Here is a 24,564-nt window from a genome sequence, read left to right as displayed (position 1 = left end):
CCTGAGTTCACATGATCCATCTCCTTATAAAGAGTGAAAATATGTCTCTGATCATCCTCTTAGATGCAAAAAAAGAAGCCAAAAAGACTTCAACGTGTTAAGTACCAAATGCACACCTGACTTATTTCTATAAACCACCCAGAAACCTTTTTCAAAGATGATAAGAGGCTGTATCAGTCTATCACCAAGATCAACATTTTCCACAAGACGACACGTGAAACTAGAAAGCACCTCCTCAATCCGACGAGAATGGAAACCAAGACGAGTTCAGAAAGAAACAGTTTGATATTATTAATGCTGAGGAAGAAATAACTGCAAAAAAAATAATCACGTTTTCCAGGTTAGTGCATCAAATCTCTGACGGGAACTTGGTGGTAAACTAAACATCGATGAGCTGAAGTGCAAACTCTGCTTTGTTTTTGGACTATTTAATTACTTTTGGATGGGCAAAAAGTATTATTTAAACACGTTGAAATAAAAAAAAGCTGTGGTCGGTAACTTGATGTGTCCATCAAGCAGTAATACAGCGCAGCAGCAATGATGGATTTTAAGTTAAGTGGTTCCCCTGACAAAGACCCAAGAGGATTTTTCCACTGGCTCTTGGATTATTGCAGAAAACACCAACAAGAGTTTGATTCTTACACATCAACACAATCAGCTGAACGCAGGCTATAAACGACAGCAGAGTCACATGACATCAACGTGTTGAGTTGACGAATCTCTATTTAAACACACTTTCAATTAAAGTTTAGAATAGTTTGGCAGATAAACACGAGTAGATGGATTTTCTTGTTAGTTTGATGACGTTTAATGTCCCTGACATCCTCTGCAGTCCAGTCAAATCTTCTAAAAAAACTAAAAACCTCACAAGGTGGTGTTGCTGAAGCAGTTTGTGTCGAGAGTTAAGCGTTCACCAGTGACCTCATTTCAGACACTTGACCAAAAACACACTGATTTTGAGTCAAAGGAACCGGAAGTGCCAAAAGGTTGCTTGGTCTAAAAAAACAATGTGAGAATTAGATAGTATTCACAACAGACCTGATTTCAGGCTTTTACCCAAAAACCCATTCAAAAACCCAATGACATCGGGATGACGGAAATCGAAGTGTTAAAATAGTTGTTTTGGGGTTTTGGCTTACAAGAACAATGTGAAAACATACCGAGATCATGTTTGACAAACTTTATATCAGGCATTTAACCAAAAACCCATACAAAAAAAAAAAAAAAAAAAAAGACTTCAAGACCATGCTATTTGTTATGCTTTGTCCTAAAAAACATCCAAATATTTTGAGCTTGTGTTCACCACCTAGTTACACATTTTGCCAAAAACCCATTGACTTGGATTGACTTGATGGATTCAGAAGTGCTAAAATTCCTTGTTCCCAGGTTTAGGCTTACAAAAACATTATGAACATATCTTGAGCGTTTGTCCACCACTGGCCTCATTTCAGACGTTTAACCAAAAACCCAGTCCAAAACCCTCTGACTTCATTGCAATGCCAATGAAAGAGCTAAAAAGCTTGCTTCTGGGTTTTGGCCTACAAAAACTCTCAATCCCTGCAGACTGTCTGACTCCATTACCATAATCTGATCGGGGCTACCAGGTTTTTCGTCAATGCAAACAGATTAGGCGTGAGCTCCCAGGGTCCTGCCTTACCTGACGTTCCAGCCACAGTAGTGCACCAGGTAGAGCACCTCTCCCCCCTCCAGGTCTGACTCTTTCACAGTGGCTTCGTACGTCTTCTGATTGCGGCCTCGCCCATACCTCACCTGCACCTTCATCCCAGGAGGGTAACACTCAAACTCCTCCCCTTCCTCCCACTCCTGACTGCTGACATCCCTGCAAGAAAGACAATTCAGTACTTCCTGTTTCCTGCCACTAGACCCCCCCCCCACCCCCTCGACTGCCCTCCCCCCCAAAAAAACTCCCAAAGTGAGCTCGCTGTCTCAGCCTTGTGCTTCTGAAATCTAATTATCCTCATCTTTCCCTGTCGGATAAGTCTAGCAATCCTCCTGATAGGATGAGATTAATGAGGAAGACATTATGGGGTCATCAGCCGGCTGTCTGAACCTCAACCTGGAATATATCCAGAACTACTGCCTGTTTAACAGACATATTCCACCCAAAATTGAATCTTCTGTCATCAATTACTCAGCCTCATGCTGTATTTCTTATGTGGAACATAACTGTTTTTTTCCTCTGTATAATGAAAGCATATGGTGACCAGTAGCTGTCAAGCTCCAAAAAGTACAGAAATATATAAAAGCACTTCATACAATCTGTGCACGACATCCATGTGTTCTGAAGACAATGCATTTTGTACACTAAGCTCTTTTTACTTTCCACACTTTAAATATCCAAAACGGACTTAAAATCACTTTTTAGCTGGTTAAAATACTGTTTATTCAGTTAATAAAATATTATTATTATTATTTATTAAAAATATTTTATTAAATGTTTTTTATATTAAGTAAATAACTGTATACTAATTAAACATTTTATCTACATATAAATACAGTATTCAGTATATATATATATATATATATATATATATATATATATATATATATATATATATATATATATATATATATACAAAATATATTATAAAAAAATAATAAAAATAATGATTTTTTTTTATATTTACAAAATATACAGATGTTTTACCATTAACTAATTATGTTTTTATTTATTGTTGCAAATACACAGAATATATAAAAATATAAAACATTAATAAATAACTGGAGACTGGTGAAACATCTACAATAATACCATGAAATATTATCTATTAATATCTGCTGCTTGTTAAAAGTGCACAGCATTTTTTTAAATGCCCGTAAATGCAGAAAGATGTATTTTGGTCTACTAGTAGGGACTAGCTATTCCTGCTAACCAGCCAAACACTGAATGATCATAAAGAGCTTATAATTCCCTTTATGGTGTTTTTGGTCTTTTTTTGGAGCTTGACAGCATGAACATTCTGCTAAACGTCTCCTTTAGTGTCCCACAGAAGTCAGTCAGTCATATGGCTTTGGACCAACATGACGGTGAGTAAATGAGTTTTCTAACCTTAAAAGTATTTCAAATGTGACTTTGAACTTGAGTTCAGGATGTGTGCGTGAAACAGGGAAAGGGTCAGAGTGCAGCGAGAGGCACAGCGAAGCTCAGCAAGGGGCAAATCACAATCACGTTAGAGAGCAGAGAGGAAGCCACATTACACAGTTAGCACACTGAACCCTAGCGCTATGACCACATCGCGAGGATAGCTCTACCGAGAGACAACCCTGGTTAGTTAGCAGCAGACAACTCAACTAGGGATGCAACCACTGAGCTGGTGCTAGGCAGGACCCTGGTTCCACATGGTTATTTGATTCACTCGGAGCAAAACAAAACAGAAAATGGAGAGGGGAAGCATCATTGGGTAACCACCACTGCGGGATGATCATTGAGACGGCGGCGAAAAGCATCTACGAAGACCAGCTAACTCAAGAAGACTGGATTAGTTAGGCAAGTTTAATAATTCAAGTTGAGTCAATGCAACCAGATTTAATTTCTGAACTAAAGACCAGCAGTAGAGGAGGGTATTGTTAGAAATGTAATGGTTGTGGTTTTATATTGGTTCTGGCTTCTTAAAGTAGTAGTTCACTCAAAAACTAAAATGTGCTGGAAATGTGTTCACTCTCAGATCATTCAAGATGTAGATGAGTGTGTTCCTTCATCAGATTTGGAGAAATTGCATCAGTGTCTCATCAATGGATGCTCTGCAGTGAATGGGTGCCGTCAGAATGAGAGTCGTATAAAAACATCACAATAATAATCCACAGCACTCCAGTCTATCAGTTAACATCTGGAGAAGACAAAAAAAATTGAGTTTCTGAGAAACAATTCCATCATTAACGTGTTTTTATTTATTTTTTATTACTAAAATTGCTAATAACGCTTCCTCCAATGTAAAAGCCATCTGGTCTGAATCAGGAGAGAAATCTGCACAGATCAAGCACTGTTTACAAGCCAAAACAGCTCTTAACAAATATGTGTCTGTATTTTAATGTGAGAGACAACAGGAGATTTTCACTGAAGGAAGTGTTGTCAAAGATTATGGACTCATATTTTGGCCAGAAGCGAAGTTAAAACTTTTTGATGGATTTGTTTCAGCTTTTGTCTTCTTGTCTGACTGCAGCACTGTGGATTATTATTGTGATGTTTTTATCAGCTGTTTGGACTCTCATTCTGACGGCACCCATTCACTGCAGAGCATCCATTGATGAGACACTGATGCAATGCTACATTTCTCCAAACCTGATGAAGAAACTCATCTACATTTTGGATGGCTTGAGGGAGATTTTTATTTTTGGGTGAACTATCCCTTTAATGATTTCATGATTCAGTTAGTTCAGAGTTCAACATGACAAAACACCTGCAAGCAAGTAAAGTAAGCCATTAAACCAAATCAGTTCTAGAGCTTATAAGAAGAAGAACCATTTATGAGACAATAACAGAACAATAGTCTTCTATAATTCCATTACACTCTTTTAAAAAAACTAAAGTTCTATGAAGAACTTTGAAAGTGTTCTTTACACTAAGAAAAAAGGTTCCAAGAATTCACTGGAAGGTTCTTTGGGGAACCAGAAATGGTTCTTCTGTGCCTTTGCTGCAGAAACCCCCTTTTGTACCTTTATTTTTAAGAGTGTTTTTTTTTTTATTTTTCTTTCTTTGGAGACTAGAACAGCTTCTGGATTCCCAACCCTAACCAGACACAAATCTCTAATGATCTCAGCTTCAGGGTCTGTTCTCCTCCACAGAACACCTCACAACATCACAGCAGAACACTGAAGGCATGATATGAGAGAGCAGGAAGCGTCAGGAAACACTTTAAACAGCCAAAGGCAGCAGTGGTTTCAGTCCATCGCTTCAAAGTCACACCTGAAGAGTGGAAAACAAACCTAAAACACTCCAATCAGAGATTCGACTAGAAAACAGTGATGGAATCATTCAGATTCAACCCCCGGGTCTACTGACTTTATTTGCATTAAAGTGGCATTAAATTGATCAAGAGTGACGGTAAAAGAGTTTATAATGTTACAAAAACGTTCCATTTAAAAAAAAAAAAATCATCTGTGAACCCTGAAAAATAAAATGTTTCGTTTTCCACAGAAATATTGTGCAGCACAACTGATTTCTGAAGATCATGTGACACTGAAGACTGGAGGAATGATGCTGAAAATACAGGTATAAATTACGGTTTAAAATATATTAAACCACAAATGTTTTTTTTTTTTTTATTGTAGTAATATTTCAAAAATTTTACTGTATTTTTGATCACATAAAAGCAGACTTGGTGAGAAAAAGACACTTCTTTTTTTTTTATGTAAAAGCTTTTCTACCTGGTTTTGAATCTTATTGGTAAGAGCTTCGATCTGATGGAATGTGATTGCTGTTTTTATTCCGTCACAAGCTGGCTGTGATATAGTGGCTGTAATGTGTTATATTCTACAACGAAAGTTACTTGTGTCACATGATACAGATCATTTCAATATTTTCAAACAGACAGAGGATGAATAAATTGTGTGCAATGGAAAATAAGAACTGAGGTTTTTTTGGTTGATACATTTTCAAAGTAAAACACCCTGCCATTGGTAAAAAAAGGGTTCGAGAGAGAAAGCAAGCTAAAAAGAGCAAACGCTTCAGCCAACATGCAGTTTCATTAAAGCCATCAACGTCTCATCCGTCCTGCAACATCCACAAATAAAATCAGTGCAATATTTTCACAAAAACTGAGGTTTACCATTTGTTTAAGTGCTTTCATGATCGATAAATGTAATCATTCCATCCCTAACAACTTCTGAGTCACACACTGCCTCAACACTAACTTTTTTCTATATTTTATTATCTGTAGAGCTGCTTATAGCTACATACAACTCGTTTAATAATTGATGAACTTCACATTTATAAAACTGAATTGAGCTGAATACTGTTTTTACAGCAGAATCTGAATTTGTCTCACATTTGAAGTACTTTGCATCACTGATTCTCTGATTTTCCTGTTTATTTCAGAGAAGCCACTTCGAAACGATCTGCATTGTATTAAAGGGTTATAGAAATACTCTCATCTGTTTTTCTGCAATAACAAAATCTCCGACACAGGCTCGTTGGAAATACGTGCATCTACCGACATTTCTGCAAAACTCAAAAACACACTTATAGATATGAATAAGGTTGAAATGAACACTAGAGGCATTCACAATCGAATTTGGATTTGGATTTTTTTTGCCAGCCCTACTTCAGAGATCCACATGCACTGGTGCTCAGACAGGAAGTGAGGAGGGTTTAGGCTGCACCTACCCTGACAGATCTTTGCTATGGTGTTCCTCACACGGTTCCTCCTTCACGCTCTCAGTGACGGGACTCTGCGCTGTCGGGATGAACTCTTCAGCCTCCTCTTTCGAATCGTTCTCCTCTTCATCAGCGTGGTTATCCTCCTCCTCCTCCTCCTCATGTAAGCTGCTGATGTCCTCTTTATCTTCACACGGCGCTATGGATTCTGCATCCTCCTCCTGAGATCAAATAACACATCATTCTCACCCATATGTTCTTGTAATTAATATTATTTGACCCTAATTAAACTCTGCCTTCGCTTCATTTGTAAATGCTTTTTCGTTGTTGTTGTTGTTTCAGCAGCTTGTGTCGGGGAAAAAGCGTGACTCATAAATAAACATGAGGTCAGAGAATCCTGCTGAGAGATTAAATAAACAGCTGAAGATACTGGCTGTGCTTCAAATATAATAGTAGTGTACACGCAAATGAACACACATAATAAAAAACTGAGATACTCACAGAAATACTGATATAATTCATAAAAAATAATGCTATTGATCACATTAAATGAACATTAAATAAATTTAGTCAAGTTATATAGTCAAAAAATATATATATGTTTATATACACACGCATCTATTATGTGTGTGTGTGTAACATGTTTCAGGTAGTAGATACTTGTTGTACTCAATGCATGCAGCACAGATCTTCATGAGGGCTATGTTTAGTTTGTCATATCATGTTTCAGTACCTTGGACACATGCTGCACACTGGAGGTCTCTGCTTCTTTGAGGGCTTTCTCTTCTTCTTCTGCGCTGGATGTGCTTAAAGAGACAGCGTTTCCGCTGATGGCTGTTTCCTCCGCGTTCACCTCGCTCTTTGAGCTGGTCTTCTCGGCCGTCTTATACGGCAGATCCATGCGGAACGTGATCCCCGTGGAGGCGCAGAAGTCCTCAAAGCCATACAGATACCTGCAGGAGGTTCAACAACACACATTACCACGTCACATGACGCCGCTCCATGGTGAAACTAAAGTCGACTTATCACTGCACCTTTAACCATCTCATCGTTGTTTGCACATGACATCACCGATGATGAACAAAACGCAGCTGGAGGGCAGGAAGTGGTTTTTCTCTTTCTCCGTAGAAATCACTAGCAGAAACTCAAAATGCCTGTGTTTTGAGTCGTTTATGGACGCTCAAACTGAGAAAACCGAGAAACCACGCAGAGCTTTTATTGTGGAGGAAAACACGCTGTTCATTAGTGGGAAAAGTTTAAGAAATTTTCCTCCAGCTGCATTTTGCGCCTCAAAATATGTTGCAAACAACATATTGCTGACAGGTATATCAATAACAAATTGACAATAAAGAGTCTTCAGATGATCTGATCAATTTAGTAAAAATAAAATAATAAGCAATAAATAAATATTAAGCTAAAATACAACTTTGAAATTGTGGTGGCGTTATATAGGCTTTGAGCAATGCAGAGTTATTTTACATTTATTTATATACGATTGCAGTCTTTATTAAATGTTTTGAAATGGTTTTTATACTTTTATAATTTAAGTTTTAATTTGTTGCAATTAGTAATTGATTTTTGCACTTTTCAAAATGTATTCTTAATGATATTTTTTTTATGCAATTAAAGTTGAATTAATTTGAATTTAATTTAATTTTTATATTTTCTGTCCAGTTTGTAATAAGTGCTTCAGCGTAATCTAAATGAAAAATATATGTCGCCTTAACAAATAACTGAATTTAAGTTTATCTAATATATATATATATATATATATATATATATATATATATATATATATATATATATATATATATATATATATATATATATATATATATATATATATATATATTTTTTATGTCCAACTAGTAATTAATGCTTCTTAAACCAAAAAAATATATAAATGTTGCCTTGGAAAATAACTGAACTGAAGCTTTTTATTTATAATTTCTAGTTTATTTTATTTAAGCTTTAGCTCAATGAAGAAAACTGTTGTAAGCAACAATAATAACCCTAGATAGAAGAGACAGAACAGATGCGTTCAGTGCTTGTTCTCCTCAAATGTTTTGCAGCGAGCAGCTCACGGTCTGCTGTCACTGTCTTCAGGGGCTTATGAAGGATGAACGTACTTCCTGTAGGCACACTTGACGTTGTAACCGGCTGCGGAGTTGAGCACGGGGATGCCCAGATCCTGATACACCTGTTTCCAGACAGATCCGCTCTCGATCTGAAACACAGAGAGGAACACGAGTCAAAGCTGACACCGACGGAGCAGAAGAGCGTGTTAAATGAAAGAAAACTCACATTGTCGAATCCTCCGAGCTTCTGCACCAGCCGGTAGAGTTTAAAAAGATTGAGATTCCTGTAGCCCAGCACCGGGCGCTTATTGATCGGAGTTCCTGAGCAGAACAGTAAAGAAACCTCTTAAACACTCATGCATTCGGCAGATGCTTCATATAAAGTGACTTTTGAGATATGCATATCATCAAGCACTCCACTTTCAGTAACTGAAATATAATAAAATAAAAAATACTTTATGAAACTAACAGAAAAAAAAAAAAAAGTTGAAGCACTAAAATGACAAAAAATGACATGAAAATGAAAGTGACCAAAACAAACTTAGTAAGATATTAATAAATACTACGACAGCATAAAAAATAATACTGAAGTAACACCGCTCACCTCTGTCCTCCATAAATTTGTAAAGCTGCTGCAGGAAGTTGTCCTTCTCTTCTGGGAACGGCTCTACTTCCTCCTGCGTACAGGAAGCACAAACACAGAGAGTAGGGTGTCATTTAAAAAAACCGAGCGACTGACCAAAAGAAGTTAACTAAACTGAAGCTACTTAAGAGGACAGTATCTTTCATTATACACTTCTGTTCAACAGTTTTTAAAACTAACTAATAGCACAATCTAGACAAAACAAAAACAGCTCAATCCAAATAACGAAGCTGAAACCAATTAAATGAACTGATTTGCTTAAATGAATCAGAGCTCCAGTGATTCATTTGCAAGAGAGAACAAGCAGCTGCTTTCTGCAGAATTGGTAAAGCTGCACATAATAGGACATAACACATGAGCCATGCACTGTTTGGCTGCTACTTGAAGGCAAAAATAGCTTGTGTCTGGCCGTGGTGTGTTTTTCCTCTGTAATCTAGTTTATGTAACTCTGACTGCACACACACACACACACACACGTCAGAGAACGGTGAAACATGTCATCTCACACACAAGCTGTTCATTTCTCACTAATCACACCACTTTAACTGTAAGAGCTGTAAGAGCGCCTCTATATCAGCTCACGCCAACATTAACATTAGATTCCCGTTCAGTCAGATTCAGTTTATGGACACTTGTTACACACAACAGAAGAAAAATTCATCTTCGCTTATAATTCAGACTTTTTACCCTCAGAATTGCGAGTTTACATATCGCAAAATTAATACTATTTTCTGCCAAAAAAAATATAATAATACAGTTTAAAGCTTGCAATTCTGACTTTTTTTCTCAGACTTCATTCTAAGTTCAATTTCATTTTGTTTTTACCACAACAACAGGTCATTTTTACTTTGATCTCAAAATTCTGACCTTTTTCCTCGCTATTTTCTTCTCATAATTCATTAGTGTTTTTTGTCTACCACAGAATAAACAAAGCTAATTGCTACTTTATTACTTTTTATTTTAACCTCTCTTTATGCAGTTGCAGGTTTAACTCTTGCAATTCTATTTTCTGTCAAAAATATGAGTTTTTTTATCTTGAAATTCTGTTGTTGTTTTGCCACAAATTGTAAAATATATATATTTTTTTTCCATGTATAGATAATTTTAAGTTTATGTCTTATAAGTGAAAGTGAAAATACTTTTTCCACAGAATTCACTGTTTTTTTTTTGTGATACCATGATGATTTTTTTTGCCACAAAATATAAGATAACATTTTTAATCACAATTCCGAGGTTATATCTCACAAATGATCTCATAATTACAATTGTAAGTTTCTATCTTGCAATTTTGAGCGTATATCTTATATCTGACAGAAAATTGAGATCAAAAATCTGAGATAAAATAGTTTTTTATCAGGTGGCTAAAACAAGCTTCCATAGATCTTGAATATTTCGAAGTGCACATGCTTCATGATTACACATGCTGTTGTCACCTCTTCCTCCTCGCTGCTGGCCTCTTCCTCTTGTTCCTCCTCCTCTTCCTCATCTTCCTCCTCACTGCTGGAGCTTTCATCCTTCACCTCTGTCCTCCAGGTGCTGGGCACAGTGCCGTTACGCTGGAAAGCCCGCGCTGCATCTAACGCTGTGACACACACACACACACACACACACACACACACAGAGAACAGGTGTAGAATGAGCTGCCTGTGTCTGGAAATCCCTCTTTGGTCTGTCATCTTTTCCCACTTTCAACTTTCCGGCTGACCACTTCTTCAGAGGCCTTGGTTTAGGAAGTATTTAAACATTCTCTCGTTCCATAGGGATTTCAAAAACAGTGTTTGTTAAAGAGTTTTCAGCCATGAACCAAGCTTAGCATACAGAAGGAGAAAAATAACATTACAAACTTTGACTGAAGCAAAAAAGTATTTAAAAATCAGAAAAAAGAAAAATACAAGACACAAGACTGTACTTCACGGCTTTAAAGGGAAAAAAAAAACTACAATCCCATGAAGCTTTGCAAATGACAATCAAATTTGAGAAGAATAAAAATAATTGATTTAAAGATGCTGATTATGTATATAGGAAACACACACACACTTTCTATTTTTTCTTTTTATTAGTAAAAAAAAAAAAAATAGAGAAATAAGTCACATTTTATTATTTTATCAATGGAAAAAAATGAAATGTTTACAAAACCTTAAAGTAAACACTTAAGTATTTTTGGTAATATTTTGAATTAGATTTTATTTTTGTATTTTCCTGTGTTTTCATTTAAATTTTGCTTAAAGTTTCAATAATTTCGGTGTGCACTTTTATTAGTATTTTATGATTGATATTTTTGGAAGTATACGCCCTGAATCCCACTCGTTCTCACCTGGTTTGAGTCCTGCGTCCGCTTTAGGAGCTTTCTCTTCATCCAGCGCTCGAACGTCTTTCCTCAAAACTGTGTAACTGTAAGATCAAACACAACACGCTCATCTTTGAGTCTTTCACCGATCCGAACTCAACACACTGCTGTACAGAAGCCATTACGCTGCACATTTAACAGCTTACAAAAACATGAATCATCTACTTTTACAATTTATTCCAGACAGCCACCGAATCAGCATCATCACACTGCTTCTTAAATCACACACCAAAACCTGTCTCCTGGGAAAACAGCATGGGATTAAGAACCAGGCCGTTTCTCAGCACCTGATATGAGGCTCTCTTTATACGGAAAAGCAACCAATCAGTAAGTCTCACAAGCTAGCAACCATCCAGAGCACTATGATAAGAAAACTAAACCAGTTCTATCCATCATCGATCACCTAAAAATCATAGCTGGAATATCAAGGTTATGACTCAAATCTGAATCAGCTGCTGTTTTGGAGATTTTCGTGGATGTGTGAGGGATTTAAGAGGCGATTACGAGCTAGCACACATGTCTGTGTTTATGAATATTTATAAATCTACACGGGCCAGTGATGTCATTACTATGCCGAGGCCGACACTAGAGGGAGCAGTGAAGATGTGTTCAGAAACATGTGCAACTCACACGCCTTTCATTTTCTCCTATGCATTACAGTTCAATTCAGTTTTATAGAAAACAATACTGTTATTCAGCAAGGATGCATTCATTACATTGATCTCAAGTGACAGAAAAGACATTATAACGCTACAAAAGAGTTCTACTTTAAATAAATGCTGCCTTTTTGAACTTTCTATTCATCAAATAATGTTGAAAAATAAAATGCATCACGGTTTCCACAGAAATATTGTGCAGCACGACTTCGCTTTCCGCTCTCTGGCACTTTTAATGGATGCTTTGTGAAATCCCAGCTATAAACAGACACGATGCTGTGAAATAAAAGCACACGTGCTGCTTTCATAGCTTGACTTTTCTGCAGCTCGAGCACTAAAAGTAGAAGCACGGACTGAAATAACTTCATTTGAAAGTTACTCACAATTTTCCATCTTTGAAGGAGCGAACAAAAACGTTGTCTTTCTTCAGTGACACATCTTCATGACAGTCTGGAGAGATGACCTTTAGGAAATGAAGAGAGAAACAGAGCACGTCTGTGAGAAAACTGTATTTGATGTCACTTTAGTCAGAAATCATTTGTATCCATTTGAGAAGTCTATTTTTAACTTCAAAATATTTCATTAATTCTTATATGCAAATGAGTTACATTTCCAGTTGTTTGCACCAGTTAAGTTATAAGGAATAATTAATACTTAAAGGCAGAAGTCTCTTATGCTCACCGAGGCTGCATTTATTTGATTACATTTTTGTATTTACATTTTTTTAAAATATTAATATAATTAAAAAAACATTTTTTTTTATCTAAATATACTTTAAAATGTATTCCTGTGATGCAAAGCTGAATTTTCAGAATTATTACTTCATTTAAAATATATGCAAATAGATAACAAGTTATTTTAAGTTGTAATAATATTTTAAAATATTTAATGCATTTTGACTAGATAAATGCTGCCTTAAATTTTTTTTTTTATATAATAATAATCCTTTAGGTGAGTGTATATATATATATATATATATATATATATATATATATATATATATATATATTTAAGAGTTTATTGATTTTATTAACATTTAATAAAATCAAGGTATTTCTAGCTTGTATATATATATATATATATAAAATAAAAGACTTGGTGCACTTTGAGCATCCGTTAATAAGGACAAGATCCACATTCTAACAAAGCCTAAATGACATTAGCATTTTTAAAACCACTTCTACACCCATGTCTTTTCCTTTTATTTCATATCATGGTCATTCATTTGCTTTGTTTTGAGCCGTGAGGAGGAGTCAGAGAGCGACGCAGCAACAGCAGCAACAACAACAACAACAACAACAACAACAACAACAACCACCCACTGAGCTAGCAGCTACATTTAAAGAGACAGTGTCTGGTTCACTGTGACTCTGTGAATCATCAACTACTGCATGTGAACGAGGGACAGAGTCAGAGAGAGGCTGTTACATGCAGCTTCAGGAAGCATGAGGTTTAAAGGTGAAGCATGTTGTTTTCTGGATGCTATTACAGTGTTAGTGTGTTAGCTTAATGGGCCACTGTAAGTCAGTCTTTAATAGTTTGACGTCCTGAAAAGAGGAATGCCATGATGCTTTTAAAACACTTGTCTGTTTGTGTTTGGATGGGAGAGAGATTTTCAGAGATACCAGATGATTGGATATTTCATTATCACCACTCCCTCTCCTCGGTTTAAAAAAAAAAACGATGGCACAAGAACAGATTTAAATATATATATTGAAAAACTTTTTTTTATATATTTTCACAACATAGTTGGGAATCATCTTTATATAATGTTTTCTATGCAAAATTTTGTACATTTTTAATGAAAATCATGTTTTTTTATTTTTAAATAAAACGTTTTAAAGCCCCGATGTCCTCTACAGAGGAAACAAACAAACACTGAAAACACTACTATTAATATTTTTTGTTTTATACAGTATGAAATAAAATTTTAATATTACATGCAAGTAAAAAACATAGACAATATAAATAATATATTTATGCACAAAATAAGGATTTGAAAAAGTGAACGATTCAAATACAGCATAATTTGAATTCAGTGTAAAAAGTATATAAAGAAATTGAAATATACTTTTAAAATATACTTTTAATACACATTTATTTTAATATAATTTTACATAATTATTACATTTTCTATAATATTAGAATTATAATAATTATTAGGGATTATAACTGCGCTCCTGTACTCATGTTCAGACAAAGAAACACTGCCTATAACAGAACAACAGACAGCAGAAGGGAGTTATTAGAGATTAAGGATGTCTACAAGATATATATGCATGCAATTAATATAATGCTTAACATTCAATATTCATAGCGGATACTTATGTAACGAGTGGTTCCCAGCATTTTTACAGCAAAATGTCTTGTAATTACAGTACTGAGACGCTGCATTGGAGCAACTATAATGCTATTAAATATAATATGATGTACCACAGAGCACAAAAATTAACAGTGAAAGTAACAAAAACTTTTTGTTAAGTAAACTAACATTACATATTCTTTTGGTTTCTGTACCCAATTTTTTTTTAAATACAAATGCAATGATAAAAGAACAGATAAAAATATGCAATTAAGTTGCGATTAGTCACGAGTTAACTCATTACGATCATGCGATTAATCGTAACGTATATATATATACATATATATATATATATATATATATATATATATATATATATATATATATATATATATATATTTATATATATATATATATATATATATATATGCGCCTGCATATACACACAAAGTATAAATTTATACTACAAAAAAAAATTTTTTTTAGTTTGAGTATTTTATTTATTTTATTTTCACATAACTAATAATTAAAAGGATTTAATTAGCCTTTAATGTTTATATTAGTTTTTGTAATTTTAGCAATTAATTAATATAGTTCAAATTTAATGTAAATATGCTTTTTAGAAAACGAACAAACAAAAACGAACCGTAATATAGAGTTGTACTTCGCACAAAGGCTTGATCTTTGCTCTGTGAGCAGCAGTGGTGACTCACCAGCGCAGGATACCACGTGGATTTCTTCTTGTCAATCGTGACGACTCCATCCACACACACCACTTTGCCATAAAGCTCTTCGTTTTGCTGCTGATCGCCCTCCTCTTCCTCACTAGATGATGAAGATGACTCCTCTTCTTGACTGTGGTACAAGATCATGGGTTAATGTGTAAATAACAACACATTGAAAGGTGCTTGAGTTATATTAATATCCCCGATGACACAAGAACAGATTTAAAATTCAGAGAGAAATATCGCTGCTGATCTACACAACAGAATCTGTTTTTTTAAAAGCTGCAATAATAATACCTCATTTTACATTTATGCGATTGAAAAATGTAAGATATGACTCATGGAATCATGTTCAAATCACATTTGACCAAAATAAAAAAGACGACACTATATTTTGCATACAGAAAATTACATATATTTTTAGATAAATTAAAAATTAAGAACTACTATGATATTTTTGCATTACAACTTTATTATTATCTATTACATTTGTTTTATAGTACAATAATTTGACAATAAGACTGACTCAGCATATAATTAATTTTAAGGCAATTTGAAATTAAATGTAACATTGTGAAACAATATGAACTGCAATTAAAAGTTCTTGAAATTTAAAAAAAAAAGTTAATTATTTTAACCAATCAACACTTCCGTTTCAGATTCTGCTTTTCAATGCTAGTAGGGTTGCCATGACAATAAAGAAACAAACCAACAAAAATAAATCACGAAGTCGACCAGAGTTTCTTTCTTTCATCAAATTCAGTTCAATGACTGCAAACACACAAGTGCATCTTAATTTGGCGTTCAGACAGTGAAGAACCGTCTCTAATGGAGAGCCAGATAAAGCTAAACATGATTCAATCGACCCACTCACAGAACGATAAGCATCACCTATATCCCAGCGGCACAATAGAAGACGCTGCTTTTCTTTTGCTCGCGTGTTCTGATGAAGATAATCAGTAATTAGGCTCTGTGAGCTGACGAGCTTCTCACTTGCCAATACTGGATATGGAGCGTGACTCGACGGCCGCTCTCAATTAACATCCGACACTACAACTCACCGCCAAGAGAGCCAATCTTGTTAGCCTTAAACGAGCCAATCAACAGCCTGCATCACGAATAAACATGACCTGATAAACCACAGGGACTCCTGCTCACTCAAACCACCAAACAAATCCAAGAAAACCTGCACTCGTGTGCAAAAGACTCTCGTCATAGTTTTTCGAAAAATAGAAAATACCAAAAAAAAAAAAAAAGTGCTAATTACATAAGAAAAATAAACTTTATGCAACTTTTACATTTTGCAATTTTGCTTCCAGCAATGGCACAAAAAAAAAAAAAATGGAAGAAAACTATTATTATATTATAAAACTATTATGAAATTATTAAAAGAAAATGAAAAAATTTAAACAATTAAAAAAAAATTGTGGTAATTTAAGAAAAATAAAAGTTAAAATACAATGAAATATAAATATTGCATGAAAAATTTTAATGAACATTTGAAATGAATAAGTACTAAAGCTATGTGGAAATATAAAAAAAAATTACAAAAGCACGTAAAATTACTCAAACTTAGACTAAAACTGAAATAAATAAAATAAATTTAATTCCTTAAAAAACACTATTACTATATAAATACGAAAAAAAAGAAAGAAAAAAACACTATGGAAATAAAGAAACTGATAAACTAGCAAAGATTTGCTAATTAAGAAGGAAAGATAAAGTTTATGTAATTATACATTTGGCAATTTTGCTTCAATCAGTGTTAAAAAACAATTACAACTATTATTATAATCTAAAATTACTTTTAAAATTAAAACTATTAAAACCATTCACGGTAATTGAAATAAAGTTGAAATAAAATATAGTGCACGAAAATATTCAACATTTTAAATAAGTCGAAGTTGAAGTACTATAATAATGAATAAAGCTATGTGAAAATATCAAAATGAGTACAACTTAAACTAAAACTAATATGAAAATACACAAATAAATGCACATTTAAAACATAAAAAAAAACAATTATACTGTATATATAAATGCTAAAATTAGTTAAACTGAAAAAATAGAAAGCTATATAGAAATACATATAAAACATAAAGGACAAAAGCAAATACAATTATTAAACAAACTAAAACTAAAATTAAAGCCAATTCAAAACATGAATGAATACTATAAAAGTGTAAAGATAATGTTAAAATAACATTGACGTAAAGTCAATTTAGCTTAATATTTCTACTGAAAGCAGGGAAAAATGCTTGTCAAGGATCCATGACATTATTTCCTCACTGGTGCATGTATCTTTATCAGACTAACGTGTCAATAACTTCCAGCAGCACTTTGCTTTACGTGATTCAATTGCAAAACATATTGCTAAACATAACACTCACATGGGATTGGAGCGTCGGCCTCCGCGGTTTCCTTTTTTACCGATAACAGGAGAGCCGAAGTGTTCGGGGTTCGTCAGAGGAAGCCTGTCGAGCGTCTGGAAGAGAAACAGACATGAGATTTACCAGCCAGTGCTAAAATATAAATAAAGCCCATAAAAATACTAGTGAAATATGAAATATATCGATTTATAATAGAAATTGTGAATATAACACAAAACAAAACACACACATACATCATGCAAGCAAAAACTTTAATTTTTTTATCCGATTAATAAAATTTAACTTTTTAATTTTTTTTTATATATGTTCAAGATCATCTGAGCGTATGTCTGAAAGTCTGTTCATCTTTAATAGAAATCAATCTTAAATGATATTAGTGTCCAGAACAGGATGTGATGTACAGGAGTCTGCTAGCGATCTAAACCAATGAGAAAGCAGAAAGCAGACTTGCCTCACTCTCAGCGAAGTGTCGCGCTCCTTTCAGGCAGAGAGACGAGCGCCTGAGGGTCTTCTCATCACCGTCATTAAACACTAAGCCCAGGAGAGAGAAAGAGAGAGGAGTTATCAGATGCACAAACACTCAGGACAGAGTTAAGAAAAGCCGGTGCTTTAAAAGAGCCGCCCACCGCTCTTCAGCTGTAATGAGAAACTCACAGTGAACTCACAGGCCTCCTTCTCAACTGAATCACTTATTGATTTAATCAGTACTCTGGTTCTTGATGCACTTCCGGCACAGTTTCTGTGTAAACGGCTGAAGAGAGTCCATTTCATGCGTTTATGAACAATAAAACTCTGAGTAAATCACCATTTGGCTTGTAGCTTCTTTAAGAGCTGCGACATACAATATGATTTAAATTGAACTGAAAGAACGACAGTCAGATCCAAACCATCTGCTAGAGAAACATCTGCTGTGACTCATCCAGAGCGCATCAAGTTCATTTTCTCTCCATGTGAAGATGCATGTGTGGATTATATTCATATTAAGACATCAAATATAAAATACATATGAGGCATGAAATCACTTTGTTTTATGTTTTTGTGAGAGATGGACACAGATCTCATTTATGATGCTGAGGGACACAAATCCTGTGATGGTTCTCACTAACATGCATAGAAAAAAATGGCTGTTTTAATTGTCATAGGTATATATTTAACACAAATACAAAATATATGTTGATGACTATTGTCACGGATCAGTGTGGCAAAAAAAAAGTCTGTATATAACATTAGTTGAATATTACAGAAATCATTAACCATATAAAGAATATACTACAAATAATTATTTTTTTACTTACTTTATTTTTAAACTAATTTAAAAAAAGTTTTCATTTAACTTAAATAAAATAGTAATATATATTATATAATATTAAAATATTTTTTTATAAATATACCAGTGTGCATATTATATACTAACACACTATTCTATTTATATTTATTTATTTAAAAAATGTATTAATTTTATATATTTTTTTTTACAAAAATGTAATTGACAAATATATATATAAATAAAATATTAATTATAATAGTATATTTATATATAATAACCTTTTCTTTAAATAATGCATATACATAAGTTAATTAATTATAATCCTCATAAAATAATGTATATTTTAATTATTGAGCCCTGAGATGATCTCAGATTGACTGTACTGCTCTCACATATGAAGCTATAAACTAAAGTAAACCATAAAACGAGGATGGAAGTGGTGTTTCCATCTCGGTCTCAGACACATAAGCAGCTGAAGACGTGCAGTGTTGGATGAGATGAGAGGAGATGTGGTGCTCTTACCGACGGTGTACAGACTAGCATCAGTGAGTTTGTTGATGGTGGCCTCCTGATAGACCCCATCTGGGTTCCTGGCTTCCACCACAGCGCCCACCTAAAACACACACACACACACACACACACAAACACTCGTATTCACAGGGTTTCTGCGCTCCTGACCAGCTGGAACTGGATTCATGCCCCAGCGGGTGTTAAAACACTCAAACTGGAGATAAACAGACTGACATTATCAGAAGATTAACGCTCTGTGAGGGACTCTCACGTCACCTTTACAGTAAAATACCATGGACATATCATTGTGAAGTAATGCTATCAGATGATTCTGAATGATTAACATATTCATATAAAGACACATTACACAGAAACCTGTCAAAAACATGTCCAGATCCGCCACAAAAATTAATCAATACAGTAAAATAACATGCATAAAGAAAGAAAGCTTATTTTAGCACCATTGAATTATTATTATTATTATTATTATTATTTTTTAATAATATTCTCTTGACAATTAATGTGATTAATATGAGTGTAATACAAAAATAAAAAGGTTTTCCAGTGCATGAAGAGAGCAAGCGCTATTAAAAATGTTGTAACATGTTGTAAGTTAATCTGATTATTAATATTAGTGCAATGCAAATTAAATTAATAAATAAAAAAAATGATATACATTTATACTGTATTTACATGTCATGGTAGTATCTGCTAAATACTGCCTTTATATAAAATTTCAATACAATTCTGATTTTCAATTTTATTGCAAAGATATTTAATAATACAACAATACTGTACTAATTTCTTATTATATAATTAATGTTTTTTTCATTATTAAGAACACTATTACAGTAACACAAATCAAATAAGAATAACCAATGAGAATTAAAATTAGAAATGTATTAAAAATGAAAATAAATTAATAAATTTTTTTTTAAATCAATATTTTAGGATATATCCAGATTTTTCTTCCTGCCAAATATAATTCAGTTTCCTCCTTTTTCAGTTTTTTGATTGTGAAGATCTTCAAATTATACAAACATTTTACCATAGTTTGCAGTTTTATTGCTTGTGTTTCAAGCGTGACAGATCAGACTTGTGATTCTGTGAATAAATATGTAGCTGTGAGTATTAATCTAGTCTGTTTTCTCCTCTTCCAGCCCGTGCAGCTCTTAAGACGTCTGCTTGTAAAGACACTCATGAGCACATTTGTTATTATTTCTCTCTGAAGGAGAATTGCTAAGCACTCAAAAAGCAAACAGTTCAGCCAGACATCATTGAGATGTTTTCTGATGAGCTGATGGCAGCCGGCGCAGAATAATTACTGTCATATTCATAATCACAGCTACAGATGCAGCGGCTGCTCTGCCAGGAGATGTTCAAACAAATGACTGAGCGAAAAAAGAGAAAAATATAAACCGCATCAATATGAAACAGAGGATTATCAGAGAGAAATCAGAGCGGCTTTATCTTGACAGATGTGATGCTTTTACTGTACGTGGAGATTCTTTAGTCTTATACAGCTTCTGTATCATACTGTATTTGATGTGCAAGGCCTCTAATGATGGACATAATCAAGATTCTGCTGTTAATCCAACATCACACAATCTCCTCCATGTCTTCTGTCCTCTGGTGATACTTTAGACTTTCTTTATCCAGTAAAAATGTAAAAAGACAGCAAACTGAAACTATAACCAGTAGATGGCAGCTGAGGAGCACTTAGTCCTTCATTTGCACATTTTTGCTTTATATTTTGATATTATAAAATCACTTTTATAAAATATGAAATCATCAGGAAATCAAATGCTGTCAAAGCTTTGCACTTTTCATGTGTTTGAAGTAAGAAAAGTCACAAAGTGCCTGAACTTTTGTTCAATTTGCGAGTGATTTAAAGTAAAGAGCGCTCCATTTTTATTCTCCGATGTTGTCCGTCAGTTCAGTTTAATACCATACAAAGAATAAATGGGACATTTAATGAGAGCAGAATATAATTTTTCATATTAAAATTAACTTTTGCACATTAGTGTTGTTAATAAAAGCAAATTTTGAATGCTTCCCAACTCCAGCTCCAGCCAAGAATACAAGAAATAAACGAGTAATGTTATTAGTAACTGTACTTGTTAATGCTAAACAATATTTTTTGATTAAATTAATTTAGTTTTTAATCATCAGGATCATTAACTGATGGACTGGAGTGCTGTGGATTATTATTGTGATGTTTTTATCAGACTCTCATTCTGACGGCACCCATTCACTGCAGAGCATCCATTGATGAGACACTGATGCAATGCTACATTTCCCCAAATCTGATGAAGAAACACACTCATCCTGATCTTGAAAGGTGAGTCAATTATGAGAAATGTTTCCTTTTTGCTTGAACTATTCCCTTAAGACACGGTGTCTTCTGAACCTGATCAAACAAGCCTGTATGTGTGCAGCAGGAGGCAGACCGGCTCTTACCTTCAGCAGTCCTCTGATGTGTTCATCGTGCACCTCTGCAGTGGACGAGCTGGGTTTGAAGGTGACCTGGAAAGAGCCGCACACAGTCAGTGAGGACAGTAAACATGGAAGGGCTTTCCCTAAAGGCCAAGACGCATCGATCGCTCATATCAGGCAGATAAACCCCACCAGAGCGAGCCCAGGGTCCCTGTCACTGAATCACAGAAGAGGATTACACTGAAAGTGGGGCGGACAAAACATGCTGTGCACGAGGATGGGATAAAAATGCAGGAACAAGATGTCATATTTCCATAAATACCCACAACACTGTGAGACGCCACAAATCAGGCTGCGCAAAACTGCAGAATTAAGACTCTGAATCTTTTGGATTCACAAACTGGAGTATGAATTCGACTGAAACGTTCCTGGAGGAAGTTGAAAGTGAATGACAGGAAGAAGATTTACTGAACTGCACCAATAGAAAAGCAAAACAACAGAGTTTAATGATGCGTTCGCTAGCAACACCAAAGCCACAGGTTCGATTCCCAGGTAATGCATAAACTGAAAACTGCAAAGCAAGGAGTTTTGAAAACATAAATGCATTAAAAGGCATAAATATAGAATTTAATAAGTAATCAAATAATGCAATTTTTTTTTCTTCAAGTAGAACATATTTTTCTGAATTGACTAATTCATTTTATGATTTTTTATTGTATTATTTTAATAAAATAAGAAGTTTTCTAAACTAAGTTTATTATATTTACATTATGCATTTAGCAGACACTTTGATAAATTATTTTTGTGATTTATTTTAATAATTTGTTATAATTCATATTTTAGTAAATTTTATAAATTGTATTATTTTATTTTATATAAAATAATATTTATTTTATAGATTGTACGTTACAACCCATCACGCACCCTAAGGTCACAAAACGCTTGACTTTTGGTCGTTCCTAGGATAGCAAAGTCCTCTAAAGGAGGTAGAGCTTTTTCACATTTGGCTCCCAAACTCTGGAATAGCCTTCCTGATAATGTTCGGGGTTCAGACACAATCTCTTTCGCCAAGCATTCGAATAATGTATCTTTTATTTGTGAGTGTAGTTGCATCTGATCAAATGTGCATTCTTATTCATTAGCTTGGGTTAAACTAATTTTACTTGGTTGGAACAGCAGCTATGCTAATGATGTCTCTATTTGTTCCTATGTTTTTGCCACGGGATTTACACAAGCTCCAGTCTGGATCCAGAACACCTGAGAAGAGATGATGCTGACCCTCAGAGGACCTCAGATGATGCTAACCCTGAATCAACAAACAGAACTAACAATTATTGCTAAATGTGTGACTGCATCATATAATTATTATTAATTATTAATAATATTAATAATGTTCATCATCTGGCTGACTAAGTCTTGTAATAATTTTTCTACAAATCCTGTCATTCGTGCACAAACTGACAGTCACCACTTATAAGCTACTACTAAATATTGTAGAAACAATTTATGGAAAGTTGCTTTGTAATGATTTGTATTGTAAAAAGCGCTATACAAATAAACTTGAATTGAATTTAATTATTTATAGTTGTGTTTTATTTCAGTAAAACAAGTTTATTATATTTGCATTTATGGTTTTAGTGGACCCTTTTATTAGTATTTTTTTTTTCATTTTTAAATTTCACATTTTCATGTTTTTTTTTTTCTAATTTATGGTTAAATAATTTTTATAGTTGTATATTTTTTTTTAATAATATAATATAATATTATTATATTTATTATAACTTAAATGTATGCATTTAGCAGACACGTTTAAGAATTATTATTTCAGATTTTTTTTTTTTTTTATGATTTCTTTAAGAAAATCAAACATCTTCATAAAATGTCTAATACTGTTCGGAGATAACCCCATAAACGGAAATATTAATAAAATGTAAATTCATTGATTATATGATTGCATTGATGTACTAATAATATCAGAAGGTCCATTAACTGTGAAGTCCATTACTCCAGCTCACAAGTGCTGTGTTGAGAGAAGAGTGTGTGTGTGTGTGTGTGTGTGTGTGTGTGTCTCGTCATCACAGGAGATAATAAATCTCACACTTCAGCTTCTCGTGGCAGTTGTGTCTGATGAAGCTCTGATCACACACAGACACAAAAAACCCTAATCACAGACAGAGTCAGGACCAGGACGCATGGAGGAATGAAATTATAATAATATTAATAATAATAATAATAATTAAAACTTAAGGTCAGACAGCTACATCACATTATCTCAAAGAGATGTTTCTATCAACAGAACACGTTTCAAACACATGCATCCACAGCTCCAATGCTCTGCTTGGATTTCTCTGACAATCTGAAAGAGTGAATGTGCGACGTAAAAACTCTTCTTCTAATGCATAAACAGAGAGAGAGAGAGAGAGAGAGAGAGAGAGAGAGAGAGATGCAATGATGTCATCAGAAGTTCAATAGCAGGAATACGATTACAACCTTGAACAAGGTCTCTGGTCTGTGAGCAGCCAGCTAATCATATTTCAGGACTATGAGAGAGGAATTATAAAACATCAGAGAGAGAGAGAGAGAGAGACATCAGGAGAAACACATGAGAGGAGAGAGAGAGAGAGAGCAATGAAAACACATTCATTACGGGACTCCATTTGCTCTCCAAACACATTGTTTATATTTTTAAAATAAATTATTTGTTTTATTCCACAAGGATGCATTAAATTGATCAAAAGTGACCGTAAAGAATTATATATAGACCTTTTTTCTATATTCCAACTTTCACTTTACACAACAATTTTCAATAAATAATATAATCAGAAATGTTTCTTGAGCAGCGCATCAGTATTTCTGAAAGATCACGTGACTGAAGT

The 24,564-nt window shown here is 34.1% G+C and overlaps 1 protein-coding gene across 3 annotated transcripts in view; it reads right to left on the bottom strand.

Annotated features, from left to right (window-relative positions):
* LOC127970035 (AT-rich interactive domain-containing protein 4B) overlaps positions 1 to 24,564 on the bottom strand; it is a 62,354-nt gene that overhangs the window by 12,605 nt on the left and 25,185 nt on the right. For 2 of the 3 annotated variants that reach the window (XM_052572237.1, XM_052572238.1), the window contains exons 4-17: positions 21,713 to 21,778; positions 19,265 to 19,355; positions 17,927 to 18,006; positions 17,476 to 17,570; positions 15,074 to 15,215; positions 12,442 to 12,521; positions 11,370 to 11,446; positions 10,489 to 10,637; positions 9,017 to 9,089; positions 8,639 to 8,733; positions 8,464 to 8,561; positions 7,068 to 7,287; positions 6,344 to 6,555; positions 1,658 to 1,840 (exon numbers count right to left, since the gene is read on the bottom strand). In XM_052572237.1, coding sequence (XP_052428197.1) covers positions 1,658 to 1,840; positions 6,344 to 6,555; positions 7,068 to 7,287; positions 8,464 to 8,561; positions 8,639 to 8,733; positions 9,017 to 9,089; positions 10,489 to 10,637; positions 11,370 to 11,446; positions 12,442 to 12,521; positions 15,074 to 15,215; positions 17,476 to 17,570; positions 17,927 to 18,006; positions 19,265 to 19,355; positions 21,713 to 21,778 — 1,661 coding nt within the window. The remainder of the gene's footprint in view (positions 1 to 1,657; positions 1,841 to 6,343; positions 6,556 to 7,067; positions 7,288 to 8,463; positions 8,562 to 8,638; positions 8,734 to 9,016; positions 9,090 to 10,488; positions 10,638 to 11,369; positions 11,447 to 12,441; positions 12,522 to 15,073; positions 15,216 to 17,475; positions 17,571 to 17,926; positions 18,007 to 19,264; positions 19,356 to 21,712; positions 21,779 to 24,564) is intronic. The other variant, XM_052572239.1, reaches the window with a different exon arrangement.

The sequence above is a fragment of the Carassius gibelio genome, chromosome B13, assembly GCF_023724105.1.
Source record: "Carassius gibelio isolate Cgi1373 ecotype wild population from Czech Republic chromosome B13, carGib1.2-hapl.c, whole genome shotgun sequence".
In the NCBI taxonomy this organism is placed as follows: Eukaryota; Metazoa; Chordata; class Actinopteri; order Cypriniformes; family Cyprinidae; genus Carassius; species Carassius gibelio.
This window is presented reverse-complemented; position numbering and strand designations above follow the sequence as displayed.